Source organism: Panthera pardus, unplaced genomic scaffold (assembly GCF_024362965.1).
Source record: "Panthera pardus isolate Hobbes unplaced genomic scaffold, ASM2436296v1 HiC_scaffold_6, whole genome shotgun sequence".
In the NCBI taxonomy this organism is placed as follows: domain Eukaryota; kingdom Metazoa; phylum Chordata; class Mammalia; order Carnivora; family Felidae; genus Panthera; species Panthera pardus.
Genome location: NW_026526991.1, coordinates 84399233 through 84427038, shown reverse-complemented (window position 1 = coordinate 84427038; position 27806 = coordinate 84399233). Strand labels below are relative to the sequence as shown.

Genomic DNA, 27806 nt, shown 5'->3' with positions numbered 1-27806 from the left:
TGCCATAGCAATCAATATTTATTAAATTACTGTAATTACATTTCATCAAATTACATATCACTGTCAAATTATTTTGTTAATTTCTCTTTTTCTCCGTTAATCACTTCTCTCTTTCCACTAGAATTTAGCGGTTTTATCTTTCTGGTTAAGTGACGTAGCCTCAGAAGTTAGCACAGTGCCTGGCACATGAGAGACATTTGATTACTATCTGTTGAATAAATGAATGAAATTTATCTACTCCAGTGGTTTAAACTACCATCTCTATGTAAATAGTCTAAGAAATTTAGTTGAGCCCTGTTTTCCCAACTGTCAATTGGTATTTCTTGCTGTTTTTCACATACCTCTAGTTGGAAAACCAACAGCTCTAATTCAACATGATAAAACCACCTGCTTTTCCGAATTGCCCTCTTCCTGACTTTACCTAGTAACCCCGGCTCAGTATCTTTCCTCAATCTTTTGCCCACTCAAAAAACTCAACTAATCATAAAATTTCCACCTGTTTATTCTTCCCTTCTCTTTTTTCTGTGGTCATTTAAGTTTAGACTCTTACCTAGTTTAGATTCTCACTCCTTATTGAAGTTATTATAATAGCCTTCTAACTAAACTTCCTGTGCCATAACTAATTTTCTTCACATGTTGAATCCTACTTATCTGCAAAGCTCATACTAAACACCTGTTGAATGAAATCTTTCACAGCGTCCTTGACTAGAAATGTTCTCTTGACTCTCCATGATTCGATCTGGTACTTTTCGCATGACCTATCAGAATTTCACCTTGGTTACAATTACTTCTGTGTTATATAGCACGGAAGTAGCTGATTAAGCTTTTTCAGATCAAAGTTTTTTGTTTGTTTGATTACTTTGTATTTTGCTTTTTATTTATTCATGTGGGGTGGGAAGAAAGGCTTTTATTGGACTTTGTGTGCCTAGGAGAGTGACCTATGAATAGCAGGCAAAACAATGCCTCAGGAATTTGTGTCTCAGGCTCTTACTCACCTGTTCTTGTTGCTGTTTGGCCAGCTCCATTTGCTGGCGCTGTTTCTCAATCTGAGATGCAGCCAGTTTCTTCTGCTCATCGTGGGCAGCCAATAGCTGCTCTCGCAGACTGGTCAGTTGATTGATCATACCCATGAGCTGCCTCTCTTTCTCAGCTAGGCTTTCAGGAGTCCCTGAAAATAACATAGCAATAAAATATACAAGAAAAGGGAAATGAGGAGAGAGTGATTTTTCAATGACAATGATTCTCTTGTATAAGAACTATTCTAAATGTAAGGTATATACCTACTATATACCTATATACACAAGCATATACCTACTTTGGATTTTTCACTAAACAGTGAAAAGTAATGGCTAATTCCCCTTTATAAAATATCAGAATGAACAAATATTTTGATTGTTTTTATGTATGATAAGTAATCATCCATAGCTTTTGATTTTACAAGTAAATAAAAAATGTCTGGGTGAGCATCTACTATTGTAATGTTCTATGCTGGGATCTGACAGAAATAAAAAGAAGCCTAAAGCACAGCTCCTGGTCCTAAGTAGTTTTTTGTTTGTTTGTTTGTTTTGTTTTTTAATCAACTTAAAGAGGCAAGACAAAAACATGAACATTTAAGAACCATAGTTATTAAGAGATCAAGTTATTATTATCAGCAATACGATTCTCCTTTTCTCAAAAAAGAATCTTAAAGAGTTGGAACCAAGGAATTCTACATGAAAAAGGGGGAAGATATCTATTAGCCAATATAATTTTAGACAGTTTTCTCATCTGCCACTCAGAGGCTTTCTTCAAAAATAGCATATCGTTAGCAGATAAAATATTCAAGATTGAGAATATAAATTTAGGCTATCATGAGGTAATGAAATATGGTGGGAAAACTAAGAGATCATAACATAGCCACCCAAGATTATAGTTAATTCAAGACTTGGAGAAGAAGTCACAGCAGTCATTTAAGAATAAATAACATGCTCTGGATATTTAAAACATGCAATGAATGTTCTTCGACAGGTTAAAATACTGATTTGATGCACCAGAAAAGTGAGCGGTTCACCGAAACAGGAACAATATCACTTTTAGATGTTCTTTTCAAATTCACCAGATAGACAGGACCCCTATGGTAAAGTACTCGCAGTAGGAGAGAACATACTTTTTAATTACAATTTTCACTTTAATATAAGACACTAAGCACTAGTTTAATAATGCATTTGCCACCTGTATATGTAATTAGATAGAAGGATCTGTTACAACTCAGTCACCCTTCCCCATCCCACTGTATTTCTAACAATTTATGCTGAAGATGCCTGTGCCTTTTAGGAAATAGTAGCTATCATTAGTGGCTTATAATTTTCATGTGCCCATTTGGAATGGAAAAAGTTTCTAATGTAATTTAGGGCTAGAGAATAAATATCTAGACAAGAAATTATGAATGAACAGAAGTCAAGAAGCATGCATTGCATTCCTTATGATTAGTACCTAGCATTACTCAGGGCAGGTGCCCAATAAATTGTTGCTAATAATTTATTATACTTCAGATATTTGGGTTCTACTGAACAGCTGAACACTTATTCTAAGAATAACAATATAACTGTTGCAATTAGAATTCTAATAATAAATAATCTAAATATATACTGGGACATTTTTTTAAAGAAAATATTCAAGTGACGGTACATATACATCTTCACATGTCATCAGTAAAGAGAAATACATGGCTACCACATTTCTAGGAATACATACTAGGAAAAGTAATACATAGCAGGCCTTGGAATCCTCATTATCTGCAAAGATAATTTCACTTATAAAAATCTAGCCCAGGAAATTATAAGAAATTAAGTATTAAAAAGTGTTTTATATGAAATATTAGAAACAATCTCAACTTCAAATGGGAATAATCAAATAATTATGAACACCCAGATCATAGAGTATTTTGCATCCATGAACAAACTTTGTTAGAGAATATTTAATGAGCTTTTTCATGATATAAAGCTAGGTCAGGGGCACTTGGGTGGCTTGGTCAGTTAAGCATCCAACTTCAGTTCAGGTCATGATCACAGTTAGTGGGTTCGAGCCCTGTGTTGGGCTCTGTGCTGATAGCTCAGAGACTGGAGCCTGCTTTGGATTCTGTGTCTCCCTCTCTCTCTGTCCCTCCCCCACCTCAAAAATAAAAATAAACATTAAAATAATTTTTAAACTAGGTCAAAAAACTGGGTAACAATAAAACATATGTGAAAAGGCAACCTACTCAATGGGAGAAAATTATATATCTGATAGAAGGTTATATATCCAAAATAAATAAAGAATTCATACAACTCAACAGCAAACAAAACACTTAACTAAAATCCAATCCAACTAAAAATGGGCAGAGAATATAAACATTTTTCCAAAGAAGACATAGGGAAGGTCAACAGGTACATGAAAAGATGCTCAACATCACTAATCATCAGGGAAATGCAAATCAAAACTATAGTGAGAGATCATCTCACACCTGATAGAATGGCTGTTATTAGAAAGACAAGAAATAAGTGTTGGCAAGGATGTGGAAAAAAGGGGACTCTGTGCACTGTTGGTGGTAGTGTAGACTGGTGTGACTATTATGGAAAATAGTATGAATGTTTCTCAAAAAATTAAAAGTAGAACTATCATATGATCTAGCAATTCCACTTCTGGGTATTTATGCAAAGAAAATTAACACACTGACTTGAAGAGATATATGAACCCTCACGTTTATGGCAATGGTTTTTACAATAGCCATGATATAAAGACAGCCTATGTCCATTGACAGGTGAGTGGATGAACACGCGCACGCACACACACACACACACACACACACACACACGCTGGAATATTATTAAGCGATAAAAAATGAATAAAATCTTGTCATTTGTGAAAATATGAATGGAGCTTAAGAGCATTATACTATGTGAACTAAGTCAGACAGAGAAAGACAAACACCATATGATCTAACTTATATGTGGTATCTGAAATAAAAAGAGAAACAAGAAACCAATCTCATAAATTTGGAAAACAGATTGGTAGTTGCTAGAGGCAGGGGTATGGGGTGAGTGAAATAGGTGAAAGGGGTCAAAATGTACAAAGTTCCAGTTATAAAATAAATAAGTCATGGGGATGTCATGGTGACTATAGCTAATAATACTGTACTGCATATTTGAAAGTTGCTAAGAAAGTAAATCTTAAAAGTTCTCATCACAAGCAAACACTTTGCAACTGTGTATAGTGATGGATGTTAACCATACCTATGGTGGTGGTTATTTTGGAATACACACAAATATTGCATCCTTATGTTGTACACCTGAAACTAATAGAATATTGTATGTCAACTGTACCTCAATTAAAATAAAGAAAACATTGTATAAATATCTCAGTGTATGCGTATATCTATATTTATAGAAAAAAAAGACTGGAAGAAAATTATATATTAATGGCTATTTCTAGGTGATGGAATTATAAGCCATTTTAATATTTTTATTTTTTTAAGAAAATCTTCTATAATTTTATTATTATTTACATACTTAGAAAACCTAGAAAAATGTATTTCATGTAAATATGTGGAGATATAACTTAAAAGTCTAAGGTGACATAACCATTTTCATAAGTGGTGTAATACAATGGGTAAAGAAATATACTTGTTTGTTGATGAGTATAAACAAATATCATTTTGGCATTCAGTATATGAAATATTAACAAAACTCTTTTGTCTTCACTTTGTCAGATTCAATGCTTCTCAGATACACACTGTTTATTTTAAACTCTCTGAGTCTTACAATGGATACTGTCTCAGAGTCAATGAAATATTAAGATTTATGCCTACCCCGAGTTTGTCCTCAGGCCATAGTAACTTACTTTTACATGCAGAACAGGCATCTCTGAGTGTAGATTTCAGGCGTTTTTTTTGTGTTTTTTTTTAATGTTTATTTTATTTTTGAGAGAGAGAGAGAGAGAGAGAGAGAGTGCAGGGGTGAGACAGAGAGGGAGACACAGAATCTGAAGCAGGCTCTAGGCTCTGAGCTGTCAGCACATGAGCCCGAAACAGGGCTTGAACCCATGACCTGAGCCAAAGTCGGATGCCCAACCGACCCAGCTATCCAGGCACCCTTAGATCTCAGTTTTAAAATTCAGTATGTATAAGGTGAGACTCCATTTTTAAAAAATTTTTAAAAACATCATTACTCAACATTCTTAGCTAGAAATATTAACGTCATCCTCAATTTGCTTCTCAACTACCCATCCTCCTGTATGTATTATATCAACAAATCATAATAATGTTTTCTCAAAATAGCCTGTTTCAGTTTTACTTTTAATTAGTTAACTGTTATTTCTTCATTATTATTATGTTCACATGACTAAATAATCAATAATTATAAAAGGGTATATAGTGAAAGGTCTCCTCTGAATACTGTTCCTTCTAAGGTAACCACAATTACTATTATTATCCTAGTCTTGTAAATGAAGATTTAACCATATACCAGAATATTTCTGCACTAATTTACCAGGGCTGTCATAACAGATGGGGTGGCTTGAACAGAAATTTGTATTTATTGGCTAGAAGTCCAGAACTAAGGTGTCAGCAGGGTTGGTTCCTTCTGAGGGCTGTGAGGGAAGGAGCTGCCCCAGATCTTTCTCTTTGGCTTGTAGATGGCCATCTTCTTCCTGTGTCTTCACATCATCACTCTCTCTGTACATTTCCATGTCCAAATTTCCTTTTCTTTTAAGGACAGCCATCATATTGGATTTAGGTCCACCCTAATGGCCCCATTTTAACTTAATTACCTCTGTACAGACCTTATCTCCAAGTGCAGCCACATTCTGAGATACTAGAAGTTAGAGCTCTAACACATGAATTTTTAGAGGGACACAATTTGACCCACACAATTTACTTTACATAAAGGATACCATAGTGTAAATTGCTGCCCTACGGTATGTAGGAAGAGTTCTTGTTCCAGCCTCCCTTCCCCATCTCCACTGCCATTTCTCATCAAGTTTTTTATAAATTGTTTTGACAAACTTTTAATAGAACTTCTTTTTTCCCGCTACAAGTTTATCCTCAAATCTGGTGCCAAAATTGCCTTCCTAGAAAAACAAATCTACTCATATCACTCCTATTTAAACACTTCCATTAGTTCCCTATTGTCTTTGGAATAAAATGTCAACTCATTCTTAAGAATGAAAAGGTCCTAGGGCACCTGGGGGTGGCTCAGTCAGTTAAGCATTAGACTCTTGATTTCAGCTCAAGTCATGATCTCATGATTCATGGGAATGAGCTCCATGTTGGGCTCCATACTAACAGCACGGAGCCTGCTTAGGATTCTCTCTCCTTCTTCCTCTTCCCCTCTCCCTTGCATATGCTCGTGCATGCTGTCTCTCTCAAAAATAAGTGAACTTAAGAAAAAGATGAATAAGGTCCTTCTAATTATGATCCAACCTTCTCACTTTTGTTTGTGCATCCTAGGTTCTAGCCATAGTGACTTTTGTACCATTACCCACAAAGTCAATACCTTAACCTCAGCCATTCCTTCCCTAACATTAATTCTTCATGTTCCAGATCATATGTCTTGTTCTTTAAGACTCTTATCCTGATTCTCATTGATAACAGTTGTTCCCTTCTTTCGGAATCCACACAGTGGATATCTTTACTATACTCCTTAATCATTGTATTATAAATCTGATTTTAACATTTGTACCCTAAAGTTAGCAGAGATAGCTGTGATGGCAACAGTTATAAATGACCAACTTTTATGCCCTCATATGCCTGGCATGTAGCAAATCATCTAAAATTTTAATGAGTAAGTCACTTTGCTTTAAACCACTCTCAGGTTTAGGAATGCCATATAGCCAAGAGAATAAGGAGATGTATTATCTTACATGAGTTACATAGATGTTCTGGTTTTGGTTTAAGAGAGTTGAGCTAAGGAACTTGAGCTTTTGCAAAAGAAGTTTTCTCCACTTTTATAAAAGTACTATGTTCAGATGGTGTAAGCCCTATAGTTTCATCTGTAAATTATAATAATCTTCATAATAATTATCTCCCAGTGGGTGGGGAGGGTCCAATAAGTGGTCTATGAGTATTGGAGAAACTAGTAAGAGTCACAAAACATCCTGGACTTTAAATATGTGTGTGTGTGTGTGTGTGTGTGTGTGTGTGTGCACGCACACACAAACATCACTGAAAAATCCACAGGGCTCCCAAACAAAAAGACAAACTACTGTTTCTTCACTTAGATTAAGATTTGTAAGAGTCATACAAGTATATAACACAATGGGGACACAAATCCTGTATCTATGAGTTCATGTTTGTGTGTCACTGATAGTAATTTATTTTCATGTTTCATTTCTTTGCACTCTAATGTGTTTTATCTATGCTAGTCCTGCTTCGATTCCCTTAGAATGAAGGATCACTGATGTAAGAGGCAAAAAAAAAAAATTCTGTTTCAGTTCTTCCTACTGCCTAGAAACTACAGACATGGTAATCATTTGACTCATTGCTATAGTGCTATAGGTTCCACAGAAGTACAGGTCAGAACATTCCTTAATGTAATGTGACACAAGTCATGAAGGAGGGGAACCAGATTGTCACCCCCCTCTCAGTAAGAGATATCACTATCCATATATTGCTCTATTCTTTTGTCTGCCTCATTTTCCATATCTAACTCACTGGAATCCCATCAACCCTAGAACATATAAATTAGCCCATGAATCTTTATTTCCAGTACAACCTCTTGCTTCAGGCCATCAGTATTTCTCACCTTCACTACTGCAATAGTTTTCTAACCATTCTACCTGCTTCCACTTCTTCTCCTATGAAAAGCTATTCTCCAAGCAAAAGTTCAGTGATCCATTTAGAAAGGTAAGCCAGATCATGTCACAGAGCTGTATAAAAACATTTCATCGCTTTATACTCCATATAAAATAAAATCCAAACTCTTTACCCTTAAAAAGCCCTGAATGCTCTAGCTCTTACCTTCTTTGGCAACATCTCTTCCATTTCTCTTTTATAAAAATGCTTCAGTCACATGGCCTTCTTCGAGTGCCTCCAATACCAATACACAAAGATGCTCCCACCTTAGGATCTTTGCACTCCAATTGTTTCCCATGGAAAACTCTGCTCCTAGATTAAGATTTCTCAGTCTTGGCATTGATGATATTTTGGACTAGACCATTATTTTTCTGGGGAGCTGTGTGCTATAGCATGTCTGGCTAGATGCTAGTAGCACTTCCCACCTAGTTATAACAACCAAAAATGTCTCCAGACAATGTCAAATTTCCCCTGGTAGAGAACCACTTCAAATGACAGACTTTTCTCTTTCATTCATTTTGCACATACCCACAGAGTTCCTTCAATGCCCTTCAATGCCCCTATTCTAGGTGTTGGGGACACTACAGTGTCTACACCAGAAAAAAATGTCTGCTTCAGAGAGCTGACATTTAAATGGAAAAGATAATAAACAAATAAACTCAGATCCAACCAGAAGTAATATAAATGCCAACTTCTCAGACTGCCTACGCCAAACACTGAAATTAAGGAAGACACCATCTCACTTTCCATCACATCACTTAATTTTTATTCTGTTCATAGTAGTTAATACCATAGGTTGAATTGTATTGATATAGTTATTTATTTATTGAATCTTCCATAGAGAATAAGCTTTAAGACAGCAGAATGCTAGTTTGTTTTGTTCAATGCTGGATACTCAGAATCTATAGAGTAATGCCTACCACAACATAGACATTTTATAACAACTTCTTAAATGAATAAAGCAAAGTTCATAAGAAAAGAGAAAAATCCTTGATTGACTGATAATGTACAATTCTATGCACAAGGAAAACCCTCATCAGGATTACTCAAATTAAAAATGGTCTTGAATACATTTGAACTAATAAGAAAAAAATCTGTGGAAGCTGATATTTCTCCAATATTGTTTTCTTCCACTCAAATAAAATGGACATATGGTTTGAAATAAAATGATCAAACTCAAAGTAAATTGCTAGGAGTTATTACCCAAATACAGTAAATGTAAGAGTAAACTCACTCAAGAAGAAGGGAAAGGGCCTGGAATTTTGACACTAAAAATAAACTGGGGATTATTGTTTCTTCCTTCAAAAAACTTACCAGAAATGTAATTCTTTGTTTCAAAGTATAGTCAATTTTTGCCAGATTTTTTTTCCTTTAATAATTGGTGCTTCTTAGATTATCAGTGTTATAACTTGGACAGGATTTTACTTGGTTTAATTTTTTTAATGTTAATATTGTTGCTTTCAACTGGTATTGTACTTGAAGTATCTAAAAACCATTTGTTGTCCTGCCTTTAAAATTTCTGTCTAGGGGCGCCTGGGTGGCTCAGTCGGTTGAGTGTCCGACTTCGGCTCAGGTCATGATCTCACGGTCTGTGAGTTCGAGCCCCGCGTCGGGCTCTGTGCTGACAGCTCAGAGCCTGGAGCCTGCTTCGGATTCTGTGTCTCCCTCTCTCTCTCCCCCTCCCCTGCTCATGCTTTGTCTCTTTCTGTCTCAAAAATAAATAAAAAACATTAAAAAAAATTTAAAAAAAATTTCTGTCTAATGAAAGAGCCTCTACTATACTATACGCTTTAGAAGGGTAGAAATCTGTCTACTCTACTTGCTACCATTATATCTCCAAAACACAGCACATGACAAGACAGATAGGAATATCTGTTGAATGACCTAAAAATATAATGAATAAAAACTAACTTAAGTTAGTCTAAATTTACAACTAAAGCTTCTTTCAGTGGTGCTCTTATTGAACAAGAGAGAAAAGGCACACTCCTTCATCAAAGGCATTAGTGGCATCATTCCAATTCATTAAAGGAGTATTTGTTAGGTGATCCAACTTATAAACATCTATGAATTGGTCTTTTTCATCAAGAAGAAGTTTAATCAAACTTTGATAAAGTTTATCTACATACACTTTACTGCTATGTAGATAACCTGAGAGGTTGGATTCAATTAAAATTATACAAGGAATAACATTATTTATTATATGACAGAATAAACTGATTCTATTATACACTGTTAATACTATAAATACTCTTAATTTATAGATTTCTATAACTGTTTTGAAAAAACAGTGTTTTGTGTTTTGAGTGTGTGTGTGTGTGTGTTTTGTTTTGTTTCTGGTTTTTTGTTTTTTTTTTTTTTTTGCTGCTTCAATATCTTAAAAAGTAGGCTTTGGCTTGGATTTAAATATTCTACTATAGAAAGCTTTCAGTTTTAAAGGCAACTGACATAAGAGTGAAATGGAACACTTGACAAGTAGCTATGATCTTTACTGTTCTTTTTTTTTTTAATTTTTTTTTAACGTTTTTATTTATTATTGAGACAGAGAGAGACAGAGCATGAATGGGGGAGGGGCAGAGAGAGAGGGAGACACAGAATCGGAAGCAGGCTCCAGGCTCTGAGCCATCAGCCCAGAGCCAGACGCGGGGCTCGAACCCACAGACTGCGAGATCGTGACCTGAGCCGAAGTCGGACGCTTAACCGACTGAGCCACCCAGGCACCCCATGATCTTTACTGTTCTTATCCTATGTTGGATGTTTTGCTACCGAGATATGACATAAACAAGATGTGTGCGTCATCATTTTTGTAGTGAGAGCAAGCATCGTTCTTATTTCTTTGTAATTCCATACTATTTATTACAAATATTTACCTTCTGAGATTGTAATTTTACAAACTTTCCCTATGATTATCCCATCCACTTACTTGGATATTATATAAAAGAAGTAAAAAAAAATTGTTTTTTAAATCACATCCAACTTGCCACATTACAGACTTTAACATAGCCAATAAAAATCTTTTCAAAACATGGCATTTTTAAATTGTCATTCATTCATCAAGTGCAAACTGGATCCCTAAGTTTGGACTAATGGTAAGCTAGGTAGTACACAAGGGCAAGGTAAATGCATAAATAGGCTAACAATACAAAACAGCTGTGTGGGCTGGGGACTGATCTGAACTGAGAACAGCATCACTGCATCTGAGGGTGCTGCATCCAGCTGTATGGGGGCTGGAAATGTTTTCAAGTTTTAAAGGATTTTAGAGATCATCCATGCCAACTTTACTGAAGAGAGACCATCCAGCCTCATGCAAAGAACACCGGCTTCGAAGACAGGCAGGAATAGGGTCACATCTTGACTCTGTCACAGTTAAAGTATGTGGTTTTGGATAAGTGATCTCTCTTTCTCTCTCTCCCTCTCTCTCTGCGAGTCTCAATTTATTCCTATGTAAACTGGGAATGAAATGTCTCTGTCATTTTGTAAGGAATAATGTTTACAGTGTGCCTGTATATAGATGGGCATGTAATCAATAGTAACCTGCAACTGTTTTTAAATGAGCAGATAAGGCAATAAACCAAAAGAGTTAAACTGATTTCCACAAGTTCTGGGAACAATCAGGGCAACATGATACCAACTTTTTGGCTACACTATGCTTCCCCAGTTAAGAGAAATGGTCGTTTAAAAAGAGGAAAAGTTTCTGGATTAATTCCATCATTTAATAATCTGGCTGGTGTAAGCTTTGGAGTCCATATCTATAAGAAAAAAATAATGTTCTTAAAATTATTTTAATTTTAGAATCTTCACTTCCATTGCACAAATGAATTTTTATTAAGTGAATGAATGTTATTTTTAAATGAGAGAAAAAAAAGGTTGAGGAAATCATATTTTTATTTTCAAATATAGAATCCAGATTAAATATGTAAGATTATCTGTTTAAAACATGCATTATTAAGTACCTGCTTTGAAAGATATGTAAAACTTCCTAAGACAGAAATCAACGAGATCCAGTGTCTGACCATTCTCTTCCCATTGTTGGCTATGTTTACACACTGGCATAAAGACTCTGGCATTCTGGGGCAGAGCAAGTCAGTGATGTGCAGAAAACATGAAGTCACTTTTTGCTTTTACGGACATTGCCAAATTTATTTCAGAAACTTATATGCTGCACAGCACTAGTCTTTCTTCGTTTCTTACAAAGTGGTTTTTACAAAAAGGGAAAACATTACTCATAAGCAACTACAGAGGAACTATAAAACAAGCTCACTAGATTAAAACCATTAAATATTTACTTTATTTAGAAGTGCATGACTATATGTGCCTTCTTTATGGCTCACTCTTGCATGGAACAAATTTCAGATACAACAGTTCCCTTAATAAATAATATTTCCAACCCCCTTATAAAAATGTACAGATATATTTTTTAGCTGAATGTACAAATGACATAAGTCACCAAGTTACTATTAGCAAAGCATGCAATTCTTAAATAGTTTTTTTTTTTTTGGTTTTAAAAGAATGGGTTTAAAACAACTTTCAAAGTGATACAAACCCTTACATGTCTAAATACTGGCATTATAGTTTCCATGTTTCAAACTTACAAACTCTAAGGATCTCTTTATTTATTACCTGGGATCTGATTCCTTTCCCACACCTGCTTGTTCACAAATTGTCTAACGTTATTTAAACAGAATTATCTCTTTCAAGCCACATACTGAATCCACCTATCTCTTTTATCTCCAAATGTGATGTCACCTAACAGAGGATCTACTTTAACCCACGTGTTGCATCTAAAAATTATGTATTTATCATGAGTTCTAAGAGGCCAAAATATTGCTGAATGGCTTATTTCCTTGAATCTATTACTGGCATTCTAGAGCTGTCTGGTGTTTGCCTTTATGTCCCATCTTCTAGAAAGAACGAAATTATAGCTTTCAAAAGAGCCAATTTTTTATTATACCAACTGCAGCTGGCATTTTTCATAATACAGGATACAACACTTTGCCAGCCAAATTAATGCATTCTGAGCAGGGTGAGAAAGGGTCTAACCAGGGATACCAATGGGAAAGAAACCGGGCTTTAACGAATTCTTCATACAAGGCTGGTGGAGAAACTGATTTGGGCTTATCTGAGTGACCTAGCCAGAAAAACCTCTCAAACAGTGCCCTGCTCTTATAACTTCACCAAGAAAGAACTATTTGAGAGAATTTTGCATGCAGATTTTTTTGGTTGCAATTCTACAAAAAAAAAAAAAAAAAAAAAAAAAAAATTAAGTCTGTAACATACAAATCCTGCAATGACTTTATTGAAAACCAAATGCTCTGTTTAGATTAGTCAAAGCTGCCCTGGATCCCCAGATACTGTCCTCAGGTGAAGTGCCAATGCATTGACCTTCAGTGTAATGGAATTTCATGCTAGCTAAAACAACGCGTGACACTCGTGGTTGCCAACGGGAGTGCGAGCGCTGTTTTTCTTTTTTTTTTCTCTTCTCAGCAACTACAAGGCTATAGGAGATATTCCTTCACCTTTCTCACCACTGTTACTCTGTGCTTCTGCTACAGATAACAACAACAACAAAAACCATAAGCTGACCAGCCATACTATATCAATGACTGGAGAAGAAATAAGTCATTTTTTCAGGCAGCTAATCAATTTATATACATACATTGTTAGCCAAGTTTTTTTTGTTTTGTTTTGTTTTTTTTTTTGTCAAACTATTTTGGTCCGCAAAACTGGATCTAGTGTCCTTGTTGTATGTTTTTTAGAGGATTGTTTCTAATGTAACTTTAAAACCTAATCACTTCACATTTCCAAAGTACCAGACCATAAAAATGGAATAAATTCTAACAGGCAAAATAACCTAACATGAAAAATAATTTCATGCTCTTAGAAGTGGGTGACCTTTACTAACCCGCATTGTTTCTTGAAGAATGATATTGACTTTAAGTGGGTATGACAACTATTTATTGATAGCTAAAATATCCAAACCAAATGCTATTTATTTCTCTTATTTTTAGAAGTTTATCATTTTAACTTTTTAAATAGTAATAGCAAGAAACACTTCTTTGAACTTTGCCAAGCTGTAATATTAATCTTTGTCCAAATGCTCTGAAAGAATTCACGTGCAGCAACTTGAAGGTTAGCATTTAGGAATGGAGCTCTGTCCTCATCTGGCTATAATTTTAGATATTCAAGAATGGGCGCACATGTGCATGCAGACACACACACACACACTCATTTACTCACACATTTTCTGCAACTATTAAAAGTTAAATGGGGTGCCTGGGGGTCTCAGTCAGTTAAACATCCAATTTTAGCTCAGGTCATGATCTCGCGGTTTGTAGGATGGAGCCCCACATTGGGCTCTGTGCTGACAGCTCAGAGCTCAGAGCCTGCTTCAGATTTTGCATCTCCCTCTCTCACTGCCCCTCTCCTGTTCATGGTCTGTCTGTCTGTCTCTCTCTCTCTCAAAAACAAACATTAGGGGCGCCTGGGTGGCTCAGTCGGTTAAGCGGCAGACTTCGGCTTGGGTCATGATCTCGCAGTCCGTGAGTTCGAGCCCCGCGTCGGGCTCTGTGCTGACAGCTCAGAGCCTGGAGCCTGTTTCAGATACTGTGTCTCCCTCTCTCTGACCCTCCCCCGCTCATGCTTTGTCTCTCTCTGTCTCAAAAATAAATAAACGTTAAAAAAAATTAATAAAAAAAAAAACAAACATTAAAATTTTTTACAAAGTTAAATCAAAACTGACCAGTGTAAACAGAGGAGAAAAGTTTCAATCCACAAGACTTGGTAAATACTGTAAAGGCTGTAAATGTCCTAACATATGCAAGAGTCTATCAAATATATTATTCAAAATTATCATTCATAAATCATCTAATAATTGAATACGTGCATATTTCAGATTTAAAAAAGCTCACCCTTATTCTTCCCTATCCCAACCCAAAACAGTGTGCACGTACATGAGACTTACACCTTTATTTGCTTCATTAAAAAAAAAAAATGCTGCAAACAGCAAAGCCATTGTTCTCCCATAACTTCTGAGGTGGCATGAAAACCACATTCCTGGGCATGGCATAATCAGAGTGTCTGACCCCCCAAACACCATTAAGTCAAATTCATTTACCCCCAGAGGGCTATACACTATTGTATCCTTTCCACTTTCTAGCCACCTACGAACAATGGATAGTAATTGCAACTGTCACGGGCAGTCAGTAGGAAAAGTAAGCCAGTGCTATTTTCCCAGTTTTCTGCCAAACCTATCCAAGCACCTAATAACCATGCCCCCCAACAGAAGAAAGGTCTACAGTTGCTTTTAAAATGCATTGGAAAACAGCTTTTTGAACAGAACACAGGACAATAACCAAACTTATGCTCTGAATGCGAAGCTTTAAAAAACTCAAAATTAAAGACGGAAACTTCTTTTGACTGAACCGCAGCTTCCTGAACCAAGCCCACAGGCAAGCCTGGAAGAATAGCTGAGCTGCTTTTCTCTAAGCTTATCATCACTGCTGTGGCTGCTTTTAAGTTCGACTTGTGAAGAAAACTAGGGAGGGAAAAATGTTTGTCCTCCAATGGAATGAGATCACAAGGCTTGGAACAGGCGGTCTTCTCTGCTATATGCTCAGTTATCACCTCGGTCAGAGGAGAATAAAGAACCTTGGGAGAACACATTCTACGTCTCAGGTGTAAATGGGTTAAAAGCCAACATAATAATATAAAGGATCTGTGGCCTAGGAAAAGAAATTCCTCTGTTCTGTTTAAACTCTGTCTTCAAGCTCTTTAAGGCATATTAATTGCTATCTGTTTGAATTTGATTCCATGATAGATTTTGGTTACTGATTTTGTTGATTAGCCCTCATTCATTCTCTAACCACCAAGTCATACTTGATCATAACCTGAATATATTTAAACTTCAAATACAATAGATAAGAAGTGAAACACTTAGTCAAACATTTTCTGGAAGTTTCAAAATGCTGAGATGCTAGTGTCCTGCCTTTCTGCGGGATGCTGCGAGGTCATAGAGCCATAAGAAAGACAATTGCCTTTTTCATTGGGAGAACACGTGCGCATACATACATATGCAAAAAAGTTATTTATGCACATATTTCTACATGTATATTAATATAAATCTGGTGATATTTAAATATATATTCAGCTTCTACAAAAAACCATATAGTGTAATATACAACTAAATATTTTAATATTGATGAATAAGTATTTTTTTCTCAAGATTAATCCTTTAGAACTCAGAATCAAGTGTGCTACTGGCAACAGACAGAAAACCATAGATTGCCTACCATGCTCTGAGAAAACACACTTTGAAATTAACTGAAATGATCATTTAACTATTTTTATATGGGAAATTAAGTCCTTTCCCACTGCTATTAGTAAAAGTTTATTAAGATATGAATATTCAGTATCATCTGAGGTTCGTCTAGACTTTTTCTTAGTTGTGTTTAATGTCTGATTCAAATAAAAACAAACAAAAAATGTTGCTCTTGTTAGTACAATACAACCTTTTATTAAGCTTTCTCCATTCACCATGTCTGGTTTTAAACGTAAATTATGTACCTTCACACTTCTAACAGTAGAATGTATACACTCATCGCATCATATGCAGTTTTTAACCCTGATATAAATACATTCCCACTGACAAGGTGAATCATTTAATTTTTTTTTAATGATGAAAACCAAAGCCTTTTGAAGATACAGGGGTTTAGTCTGTTAAAATAGCATTCCATTTATCAATAAAGCACAAAGAGAAAGTCAGAGTCCTGACACGTCCACGTTCAAGCTAGGGAAAAGAAACACCAAAGACAGAATGCATGAGGCAGAAGAGGGAGCAGCACTTTTCACTGTTAATGTTTCTAAACATAAACTTCATTTCAGTACATTTTGGATCAAAATAATTGTCAATATGTTACCTTTTATTTCACCAAAGTTCCCTGATCCCATTGCAAGAAGTTTGTCTTTCCAGTCCTTTGAGAGTAGCTTTTCAATACTGGGGGTTTCTAAGGAAAGGAAAAAAAAAATGTAAGCAAATCAACATGACTGTCTTTACAATGCAGCTCATTAAAAGTCTATCTGCTAAAAATAAGGCCATCCCTATCTGGGCCCCAGTTCATAATGACTTCATCAACAAACTGATAACAGGGGGGGAAAAAAAGAATGTGTTTTGTCACCTGCTGTTTCAAAATCATTAGCTTTTTCCTCTTGCGGAACAAAGCCCTACTAATTCTTTATGACAATGGGTACATATAAACCTGCAGTTCATTGTTTTTCAATTTGGTGAACAAATTCCTGCTATAATAGATGCTTGTCAATTTCAGGGTGTTAGTCTGCAGTCAAAAAATAATTATGTTGATAAAATGCAGGGGGAAAAAAGGCAAAGAATTAGCTCTTAAATCTGCTACATGTAATTATATCCCTCTGTGTGTTTACAATTACATCCACTTTATAATATGTGTTTAACATCGTATGGTGGTAAGCACACTGTGGAAAGATTTGCCAGTACCATGAACATTAAAAAAAAAAAAAAAAAAGTTCGTACAAAAGAAGCTTTACAAAGATTGCAAAATCTACCAAAGTGAGTAATGCTTACAATGGAAACCTATTATTTGCTTATTTCAGATTTGTACCACATTCTTTGAAAATGCCCACTGTTGAGACAGGGCACATATATTTTAAAGAGCAAGGTTATGCTTTAGTCCGTTTTTTTGTTTCTATATATCACATGGTTTTTGACCTCTTCTTTTGTGTTGAATTTTAATGTATAAGTAAACATAAATGCTAATAAAACTCCCAAACATTAAACTCAATTCCAAACAATGTAATTGTATATTCTTGTCAGCATTTAGATGGGTACACAATTACAATGGCTTTCAATCCCACGATTAGCACTGCATTCAGTTAGAAAATGGAGTGTACTAAAAGATAAGTGTCCCAGTATGCTCCATCTAAATAACAATACCCACACTTATTATCTAGATCTAAGACATACACTGCCATTCTCCACATTGGTGTTTATGTGTATTTGTGCTTGTTCAGACATTTGTTTACCCCCTACTAGGAGCATAAAGGGAGTACATGTTAACTTATCAAAGGGACCGTCTGGCCTAGAGACCATAAGATTATTAGAAACTGGTTCATTTTCCCCACAGTAAAATGCATTTTAAGGCATCATCATCATCTTTGGCTAATGCTATCTACTTTTCTCAGGCCCCCATCTTACAGCCATTGATTGTCAGAGTCACAAGGCCTGTGTGGAGTTTTCAACAAAGTGGAAGTGAAATTTCCTTGGAAAAACTGACAATATTGAATGCATTTATTTATTTATTTATTTATTTATTTATTTGCTTTTCTCAGATGTCAAAAGCTTATGGAAAATAAAATAGTGAAAAGCTCTGAGTGATTCACTGTTTTACATAGCCTATAGTCTATACATATGGTGAAAAATAGATATATGAAAAAATATACATAGACACACACATAAACACACCTACCACAACTACTGTGTACACATTTGTTATGGAATTTACTATGGAATGTTCAAAATGCATTTCTTCCTTTGTAACAAAATATCTCCATTTCTTACATTTAAGGAAGAAAGATCCTATAAAATTTACTTTTACTTTTTCTTAAAATATCCCTATTTCTGTACCATATTGTTTTGAAAATGATAATGACAATTCTGAGTAATAAAGTGGATTAAATCTCTACTGTAATCAATATTTCTATTCATTGAGGCCTTCAAAGTAACTTTAAAATACTTCTGCAAGGATTTCCAATGTTTCTACATTCCCAGTAAACACTTCATGAGTGAAATCATTTTTTAAACCTTATCAGAGTAGGTCAGACAAACACCACTGTTTCTTTTTTTCCAGCACTCCACAAAAATTCTTGAGTAGCATGTAAACAGGGCACAGCCAATACGGTATTTGCAATAGAGTACTGTCAGTCATTAAAAGCTAACAAACCTTTGCAAAGCAGGAATGCAGCAATAGAAATCCATTGTGCACTAACAATAGGCCCCTGAACCTCCCGGCACCAAAAGCAGACCATTTTACTTTTAAGGCTATTGTCTGCAAAGTCCATGACAAAGCTTTTCCCCTGCAGCTAGACAAAATATTCACTGTAGTGTGCTCAGAAAGAAACAGAAGTCTTCTGTCTAAGTTGCAGAGTTAAAGTAACAGCCGCCAGATTTCTGAAACCTGCAGAACATTCCTAGCCTCTTTATTAACTTACATAAAGATATAAGGCTCCTATACAGAGCCACTTTTTTTTCAAGTACCTTACTTTAAATGTACACTACAGAAAAATGAATAACTTCTTTAAGACCAAGTAATTTGAAAGATGTAAAATCAGAACATATCTAACTCAGAGTTTTCATGCCTGTGGATGAATAAAGTCACTAATATTTGCAATCTGGATGAGGCATATACTTTAAATTCAGATTTAATAAACATTTATTGAGCAGCCTATGTGCCAGGAACTATGTTAGATGCTTTTACCTGTCTGCATTCTCTCGTTTAATCATAGCTGATACCTGAAGACTCAGATTGTTATTATATCCATCATACAGGTTAAAAAAAAAGCAAAAAGAAGAAAAGGACTTGTCTGAGGTTTCACGAAATGTAATAGGCAGAGTTGTTTTGAAGCAAGGTGTGTGTGTGTGTGCGCGCGCGTGCATGTGTGTGTGTGTGTGCGCGCAGGCGCGTCCGCCTTGCCTACAAATTCCTGACTCTTTTGTCAACAATGAAATGATAATGATAGCTACTATTTTGAGGGATAAGTGCTAAGCGGTGTACCAGGTCCTTTACATGTGGTATCTCAAACTTCTCATAATAATCTTCTGAATTAGATATTTCCCTAAGCTTTGGTTTCTTAAGTGGTAAACAATGCACCAATATCTAATTCAGAAGATTATTATGAGAACTTGCCCATATGGAGCTAAGTTCAACTTACTGGATCTCAAAGTCAGGGGGACCAAAAGCATATCATTTCACCCACTTCACCTCTCTATCTAAACTACTATGAAATAAAGAGCTTTAAGCAAGTCCACATCAAGTATTCCTCCAACTGCTACTGTTCTAATTTGTCTCCATTGGTAGTTCATGAAGAAGCGGTAAGAAATGATTTCACAATGGATGGTAACAATGATGGTTAATGATGATGTCACAATGGTAATAAATGAATACAAAGGATGCACAGGTACCAATGGATGAATTTCCCTGAAAATGGTAAAGAATCCATAGGATACACATGACTAGAACTGTAAGATGCCAAATGGCAAAATCCCAATATTTATAATACACCTGTTCATTAAATGTGTGAATGTGATTAAAGTGAAATTTGACACAATTATGTAAGTGCTGCTTCAGTATTTACGGACTAAAAAAGATAGTAGCTATCTACTAAATATTCAATTTTCTAACGTAAGATGTTATTTTTATAAGTACATGTGGAATTGCATCTTATACTATGAGTATGTATAGTATGTTTGAGGACATAGTTATTTCCCAAAGTTCAAATACTGGATTTTCCATTATTTTCACATTAAGATATGCCATAGCTTTCCTTCAAGCACCTGTAACAATTCTCCTGAGAGTTGCTTTGTTCAAACATTAAAGTATCACAATTGCTGTCAAAAATAAAAACTAGTGTTTCCTATATTAAAATAAATAGAAGAGATAATAGTAGTTCTTATTATTTGCATAGCATTTCAGTTTATATAATGCTGTCAGATACAACAATGTTGTCAATGGTATGCATTATTATTATATCCATTTTGCAGATGAGAAAACTAAGGCTCAGAAAGATGCTTTTCCCAGCAGCACCTAGGCAGAAAGTAGAACAGATGGAATACAAAACCAGAGCCTCTTAATTCAGGGATCTGTTTCTTTGGGGGAAAGATAAATATGTGCATATCTTAAAATAAAACAGAATAAATGGTAAGAAACAAGTGATAAGATAAATTACAGGGAAATGACAGATATCCTTATCAGTCAATCCATTAATATCAAGATGACTCTGATTGGATTACTTTTGTCTCTTTGTGCCATTAGGACCCTTTTGATGTTTGCTTGATTTTCCCTCCTCATCCTTGCCTCTTTTGCTCACATATGTTTCTTCACATCAATGCCTATGGCAATCCCTACCAGTGAATGGCCCCCCCAACTGTGCCAGCCATTGTTACAACAGCATCCTGCCTCTTTAGGGCCTGCTCATTCCCTATAACTCTCACTCCTTTTTCCCTTCAGTGCCAAACACTCTTAAGACTGACTCCCTCATCTGGAACAATGAGACCTAGAGACTCATGCCAACATATTGTAATTCTCCAACAAGCTGCCAGTGCCAAGAATTAAACCACATTCGCTCCAGTGCAGTAGCTTTACACACAAGCTCGGGTTTTTGCTTTGTGTTTATGTAGGTTTTTTCCCTTAATCTCCCTTGAGCTGCAGTGGCAGAGCTCATTGAAAAATCGAACAAGCAAAAAATATGTATGTGTAATATTTGACTTTCTAAACAAAGTCCCAAGAGTTAGGTCTTACCAAATCTACCATTGTTTATACTTTAATTTTGTAGCTTAAACTAAGCTGTGTTATTTCTGACTTGGGATAGGATGCACATTTAGGGATGGGAGTTGTCTTTGGAAGGAACAATGGTATGGCTAAACTTCAAAATATACCAATACATCCTTCAAAGTCAAGAAGTAAGAGCATATGTAGATTCTTCATGCCATAGAATCAGAATGTTAAACCTGGAAGGATCTTTATATATCATCTAGATAAGCATTTCATAAAAGTGATTTACTAAAACATATTGGACATAAAGAGAACCCAAATTGTTTGGTTACTTAAAACTAAAACAAACAAAATAAGCATTTCATTGTCATGTAAATCTAATTAAAATTACACAAATTTACATTTCTTTTCTACAACATTTAGATCTTTTTATGTGTTAACAAGACTGTCAATCCTTAAATGAGCTATGGATTCTACAGCATTATTTAAATATTTGACCAAGGAAATTACTGTGGGGAGATAAACTGTTTTGCTCAATACAATTTGTGTCATAAGTGGTATAGACCAAATTCTTCATTTTACAAACTGAAATTGTAAATTAAGGTTAAAATATGCCTAATATCATAAATCTAATTAATGATACAGATAGAACTTGAAGCCTAACTCCTAGTTCAGTGTCCTTTTCAATATGCCACACACAGCAACATGTTCTTACAGTAGTCAACCTTTTCAAAATGTTAGTCCAGTTTTATTCACCTCATATAGTTTTGAACAATTATTATATGATAGCTGATCTGGGTGCCTAATCTCTTTTTTTTTTCATGTCTATTTATTTTTGAGAGAAAGAGCATGAGTGGGGAAGGAGCAGAGAGACAGAGGAAGACACAGAATCCAAAGCAGGCTCCAGGCTCTGAGCTGTCAGCACACAGCCCAACGAGGAGCTCAAATCCACAAACTATGAGATCATGACCTGAGCCAAAGTCGGATGCCCAACTGACTGAGCCACCCAGCCGCTCCTGGGTGCCTAATCTCTTAATTATGTTTCATTAATTCAACATTCTCCCATTGGAAGCTTTCACTTGATGGCCAACATAAAGTTGAAGAATAAACACAAGTTAGAACACTTGGCCAAATATATTTTCTTCAAAAAGCTAATTACAATTCAATGTACTGTTATTTAATTATTCAATTACTGATAATAAGATTATTTTCGAGGGGAATATTGGGCTGAATCTGGAAATCAACTATCTGTACGAGTTTAATTCATGTGGACAATATGCACTGGCCTAGACAATATTTGGGGGAAAATATTAAACTATGTTATGGAAGTAATGCAAAAACTTTTATATGTCTGAAAAGTTATTTGTCTATTGAAGACCACAAGCCTTTGCAAGATTCCCATTAGCCAAGCACTGTAGCTAGTCAGCCACTGAAAACGTCAAGTTCTTCTAGGAAACATTAAGAAATAATAAATACCACAACACACAAGAGAAACACATCTGAAATTCCAAAGCGTTAGAATTTCAATAAGCCTCATTTTTATATGTAATTATCCTAAAGTGAATTAAGCTCTACAAATACTTTACTTTTAGTGGTGCCAAAATACTTGTTTGTTTCCACTTGAAAGTTAATAAGAGCTTGTTAACAGAAAGAAAAAAAAAAATTGGCCTGCTGACTCAAGTTTTAAAATGTTTAATATGCAATCAGTTTTTGGACTATTGAAATGTTTAAATCAATACTTACAAGCTTAAATTTTCTCGTTGCACAAGTCAAAACTATTAACACACCTGCCCAATTATACTCAATCTTATACCACATTCTAGAAGAATATTTTTTTATCGCAGGATTAAACATGCCATAATCAATATGATATAAATGCTACATATCAATAACCTTGGGTTTACTCCTCACAAGATGGCTCTATATTTTCTAGGCAAAAAGAAAAAAAAAATCCATTTAAAAGAGAAACTTATGGAGCTATACTGGTGTATCTACTCTATCACTCAGAAAGTAAGTATATTTTCATGCAACACTTTGTTTTGTCCTTGTTTCGAATATTAGATGTCAGCAAAAATAACATGCAATTTGAGGGTAGCATTTCAAGAAATAGTTGCAAAGAGGTATTTCTCACATACAAAATCTCACTTATGTTGGGCTATTAGGTATTAAAAAAAAAAAAAGAACAACTAATGTCAAATGACATGATTCCATCACTTACTAGTTTTGTGACCTTTGGCAAGTAGTTTAACCTCACTATGCTCTAATGGACTCACCTATAAACAGTAATAGTAACTGCACTTACTTACCACATATGATTGTCAAAAGAATTAAAGGAGATAATTTATGTAAAGCTCTTAAAACACTGCTGAGCACACAGTAACACTTAAAAATGTTGACTAACATTACAGCTGCCACTTAATATACAACTACCCAAAAGAATGACTTCAAAATCAAATGAAACATACATGCATATGCTTTATTTGCCCATCACCAAAATGAACCAGAATTTGAAAATCTCAGCAAGGATAATAGTACTATCTGTGCATTTTTTATGGCAATGACCCACAACCCTTAGTTTCTATTATCTACCCTTCCTATGCATTTTTCAAACGGTCCAAGCCAATAAGGATGATATAGAAAAAGGTGTAGTATCATGAGAAGGAAAAGGACAGTTGTCACTTGCCGTAGGTTAATGTAAGAATTGTCCCAAAACAGCACAGATACACAAAAATACTCAACTAATCTTTGCCTGATTGTTTTTTGACAGTTGTCTTCATAACTTTCCATGGGCTCCATTACATCCTCAACAATAGCTAAAGCTTTTAAGCCAGTGCTGTTGACAAGTGAAAGGGGACAACAAATAGCTGTGTAGTGCTCTTTTCCCAGGGTCACTCAACCAGCGTAATAGTTATTATTTTTATTTATTAGCACTGTAGCCCTGTCCTCTATCATGGCTAAGTTACCCCAACCCCCCTGACAGCAAAAGCATTTTAACTTTTAATAAAAATGAGAGAGTGCAGCACTCCTGTGTAAGGCTCTTTCAGCAAAGTGCACAGCTAATGAATACTGTCCATTTGTATCCAAATAATTTATGATGTCAGCAAAGTGTGGGTGGGGAAAGGAAAATTAAGTTCTAGTCATTAGTTACAATCAGAGGGGAGAGCAGAAAGAAGCAAAGGAGTTACTAAAGCAAGAAGGGTAGAATAGAAACACAAAAGTAATTTGAGAAAAGAAAATTGGGAAGAAGGTGTTCATGATGTATCAATAACAGTCAACTTAAAAAGGTAGGGCATTTCTCATAAAAAATTATCATGACTGTTTTTATTCATCATATAACCAACTTGCTCAGACACCAGTTACAAGAAAACCATTATTCTCCATGCATTTTATATAAAATACTATTTTCTCAACTGTGCATATGTGAAATAGAGGAAGAAAGTAAAATAGAAGACAAGCTGTATGAACTAAATCATGGCAAAAGGTATATGAGAATCAGGCATAATTAAATACAAGCCTTTTTTTAAAATATTTTTTATTATCATTTTTTTTTTTTTTTGAGAGAGAGAGAGAATGTGAGCAGGGGAGAGGCAGAGAGAGGGAGACAACAGAATCTGAAACAGGCTTCAGGCTCTGAGCTGTCAGCACAGAGCCCAACATGGGGCTCAAACCCATGAACGATGAGATCCTGACCTGAGCTAAAGTCAGATGCTCAACCAACTGAGCCACCCAGGCACCCCATTAAATCCAAGTCTTAATTTCACAAGACAAATTTACAAACAGGAGTTTAAGACAGCTTAAACATATCACAGCTTAGCAAAGATAAGAATGCATAGCTGTAAGCAAATTATATATACCTCCTGATATATAAGAAGAAAATTACCTAAAGATGTATTTGAATTATAAATGAAGCAATCATCCTACTATAGAAGAGTATGTCTTCACATAATTATCCATTTAATTAGATATCTAAGACCATGATGAAAATGAAAATTAATGATGATATTTGTACAATTTTGTTGTTGTTGTCTAAAATTGTGAAAGTAGGTGGTAGGGATGGTAAGGGAGATACAAAAAGCATAGAAATAGAAAACCGCTTAAAGTATATTAGAATAAGAATTCCAGTACTTTTAAAAATATGACAGAATGTTTTACCACTGGAAGTGAGAATTAAAGCACATACAGCCTGATGCTAAACCACTACACATCCTGAATCTTCTCTATCACAACATATGTGAAAACAAATCGCAATTTCAGCTTGCCAGATGCCTGAAAAGATATGAACAATAAAAACTGACATGATTCATATGATACATCAGAGATTGTGATACGCAGGTAGATGCACAGTTGAGGTGAAAAGCTACTTACAATTCAAATTATACCTTTATGTTCTGACACATAGCATCAGTTTTTAAAATTAAGAAAAATATCCTCTGATTTGCTTAAAATCATATATCTAAATTTGCACATATCCTTCTCAACCAAAGTCGTCCATCTGCCTTAACAACTTGTTATATTTGGTCTCCCATAACCTTTCATGGATTTTGGATCATGTCATTTTTGGAGTAACTTTAGATGAGAAAATACAATACTTATATTTGCAAAATGGCATTTAATGTTCACCAGCTTAGACACCATCTAATCAACAACGAAAGCTTCGGTTTCATGTGTTAGCTGTGTTACGCTGTGACCCCTGCAAAATGCAGAAGAGTTAAGAAAAAAAATCAACCTGTAAGAATTCTCTTTAAGAAGCATTTGCATTTAAGGAAGAACAAGTGAAAAAAAAAGATATAAAGGAAGCAAATAAAAATTTTTAAAAAGTCTAGATAAATTGAAAAAGTGAAAAAGCATAGTTCATTTTTACTTGTCCTGTATCACCAGAGACTTAAACCATTCTCAGTGTTAAAGTCAGTAGGTATAAAATTGGGCATGTAGTATCTATTAGTATAGTCATTTAATTTATTAATTGAATGAATGCACAAAATGATTATCTTTGCTTTTAGTGGCATAATGTACTATCAGAGAGCTATCGGACTACTTTAAAAAATTGGATACTGCCATTTTCATTATTTTGCAGAATTCACACACATAGATGCACACAGATTAGGAAGCCTTATACTTTATCCATTTATTCATTTATTTACTTAACAATCACCTATTAAGTTGCTACTGTGGCACCATGACAGGCACTAAGATGTGGCCTCTGCACCTCAAGAAACTCAATCTTCTGAGAAAGATGTATAGACTATCAATGACCAGACACTAAACCTTTGATTGAAAATCGCTACAGTGTCACAGAATTGCTCTTCTATTGTTTCATTTATTGAAGTAAAAACAAAGAGAACGTGCCTCATTTTAAATATTATATTAATGAACAGTTAATAAATGTGTCAGTAGACTTTTTTTCTAAGTGCTATTATGGTAATATTACTCTAAAGAGTTCTAAAATAGTCTATTGTTGGGGCGCCTGGGTGGCTCAGAAAGTTACATGTCTGACTTTTGATTTTGGTTCAGAAATCATGAGATTTCTCATGGTCATCAGATCAAGCCCTGCATCAGACTCTGTGCTGACAGCATGGAGACTGCTTGGGATTCTCTCTCTCCCTCTCTCTCTCTACCCCTTCCCAACTCTCACACATAAGCACTTGCTCTAAATAAATAAATAAACAATATGAAATGAAATGAAATGAAATGAAATGAAATGAAATGAAATGAAACAAAATAGGCTACCATTTATCAATCAAACCAGCTATAAAAAATTCTACTAAGAAATTCTTTCCAAAAATGGGACCAATTTCACATCTTGTCTGTAACACATACTAATTGTATGCATTAAATCACACTAATAATATAAAGTTAAATTAAAAGATAAGAATATGGATAAGAATAGTAGAATGGATTAATTCAACAAAGAGCATGTACTACATATTTTTACAGCCATGGGGGATATTAACAGGAGCAAAACGGAAGCGGACCCTATCCACCTAAAGTTCATAGTCCTAGGGAAGCTTCTTTATTTTTATTATTTTAAATTTTTTTAATGTTTATTTATTTTTGAGAGAGAAAGAGAGAGACAGAGCATGAGCAGGGGAGGGACAGAGACACAGAATCCAAAGCAGGCTTCAGGCTCTGAGCTTTCAGCACAGAGACCAACATGGGGCTTGAACTTATGAGCTGTGAGATCATGACCTGAGCTGAAGACAGGTGCTTAACCCACTGAGCCACCCAGGCCCCCATAGGGAAGCTTCTTTAAATGGTTTTTTATGTCTTGTTTGAATCCAGGAATCTGTACTTTCCTGAGACCTGAGGTAATTTTTTTTTGATGAGTAAACACTGATAATGGGGTATAACAATATGGATAAAAATTCTATTAAATCTTCAGAAACTTGAAAACTTTTTTCATGTGGTTAAGATGTGAAATAGAATATATTGAATTCTTCTTAGAAAGGTAAAATAGGGGCGCCTGGGTGGCTCGGTCGGTTAAGCGTCCG

General features: G+C 35.1%; 1 protein-coding gene across 19 annotated transcripts in view; it reads right to left on the bottom strand.

The window, feature by feature from the left end:
* The window catches only part of SOX5 (SRY-box transcription factor 5), a 1011059-nt gene that overhangs the window by 206249 nt on the left and 777004 nt on the right, over window positions 1–27806 (bottom strand). For all 19 annotated transcript variants that reach the window (XM_019452504.2, XM_019452503.2, XM_019452501.2 and 16 more), the window contains 2 exons: window positions 16720–16806; window positions 996–1168 (listed from right to left, as the gene is read on the bottom strand). In XM_019452504.2, coding sequence (XP_019308049.1) covers window positions 996–1168; window positions 16720–16806 — 260 coding nt within the window. The remainder of the gene's footprint in view (window positions 1–995; window positions 1169–16719; window positions 16807–27806) is intronic.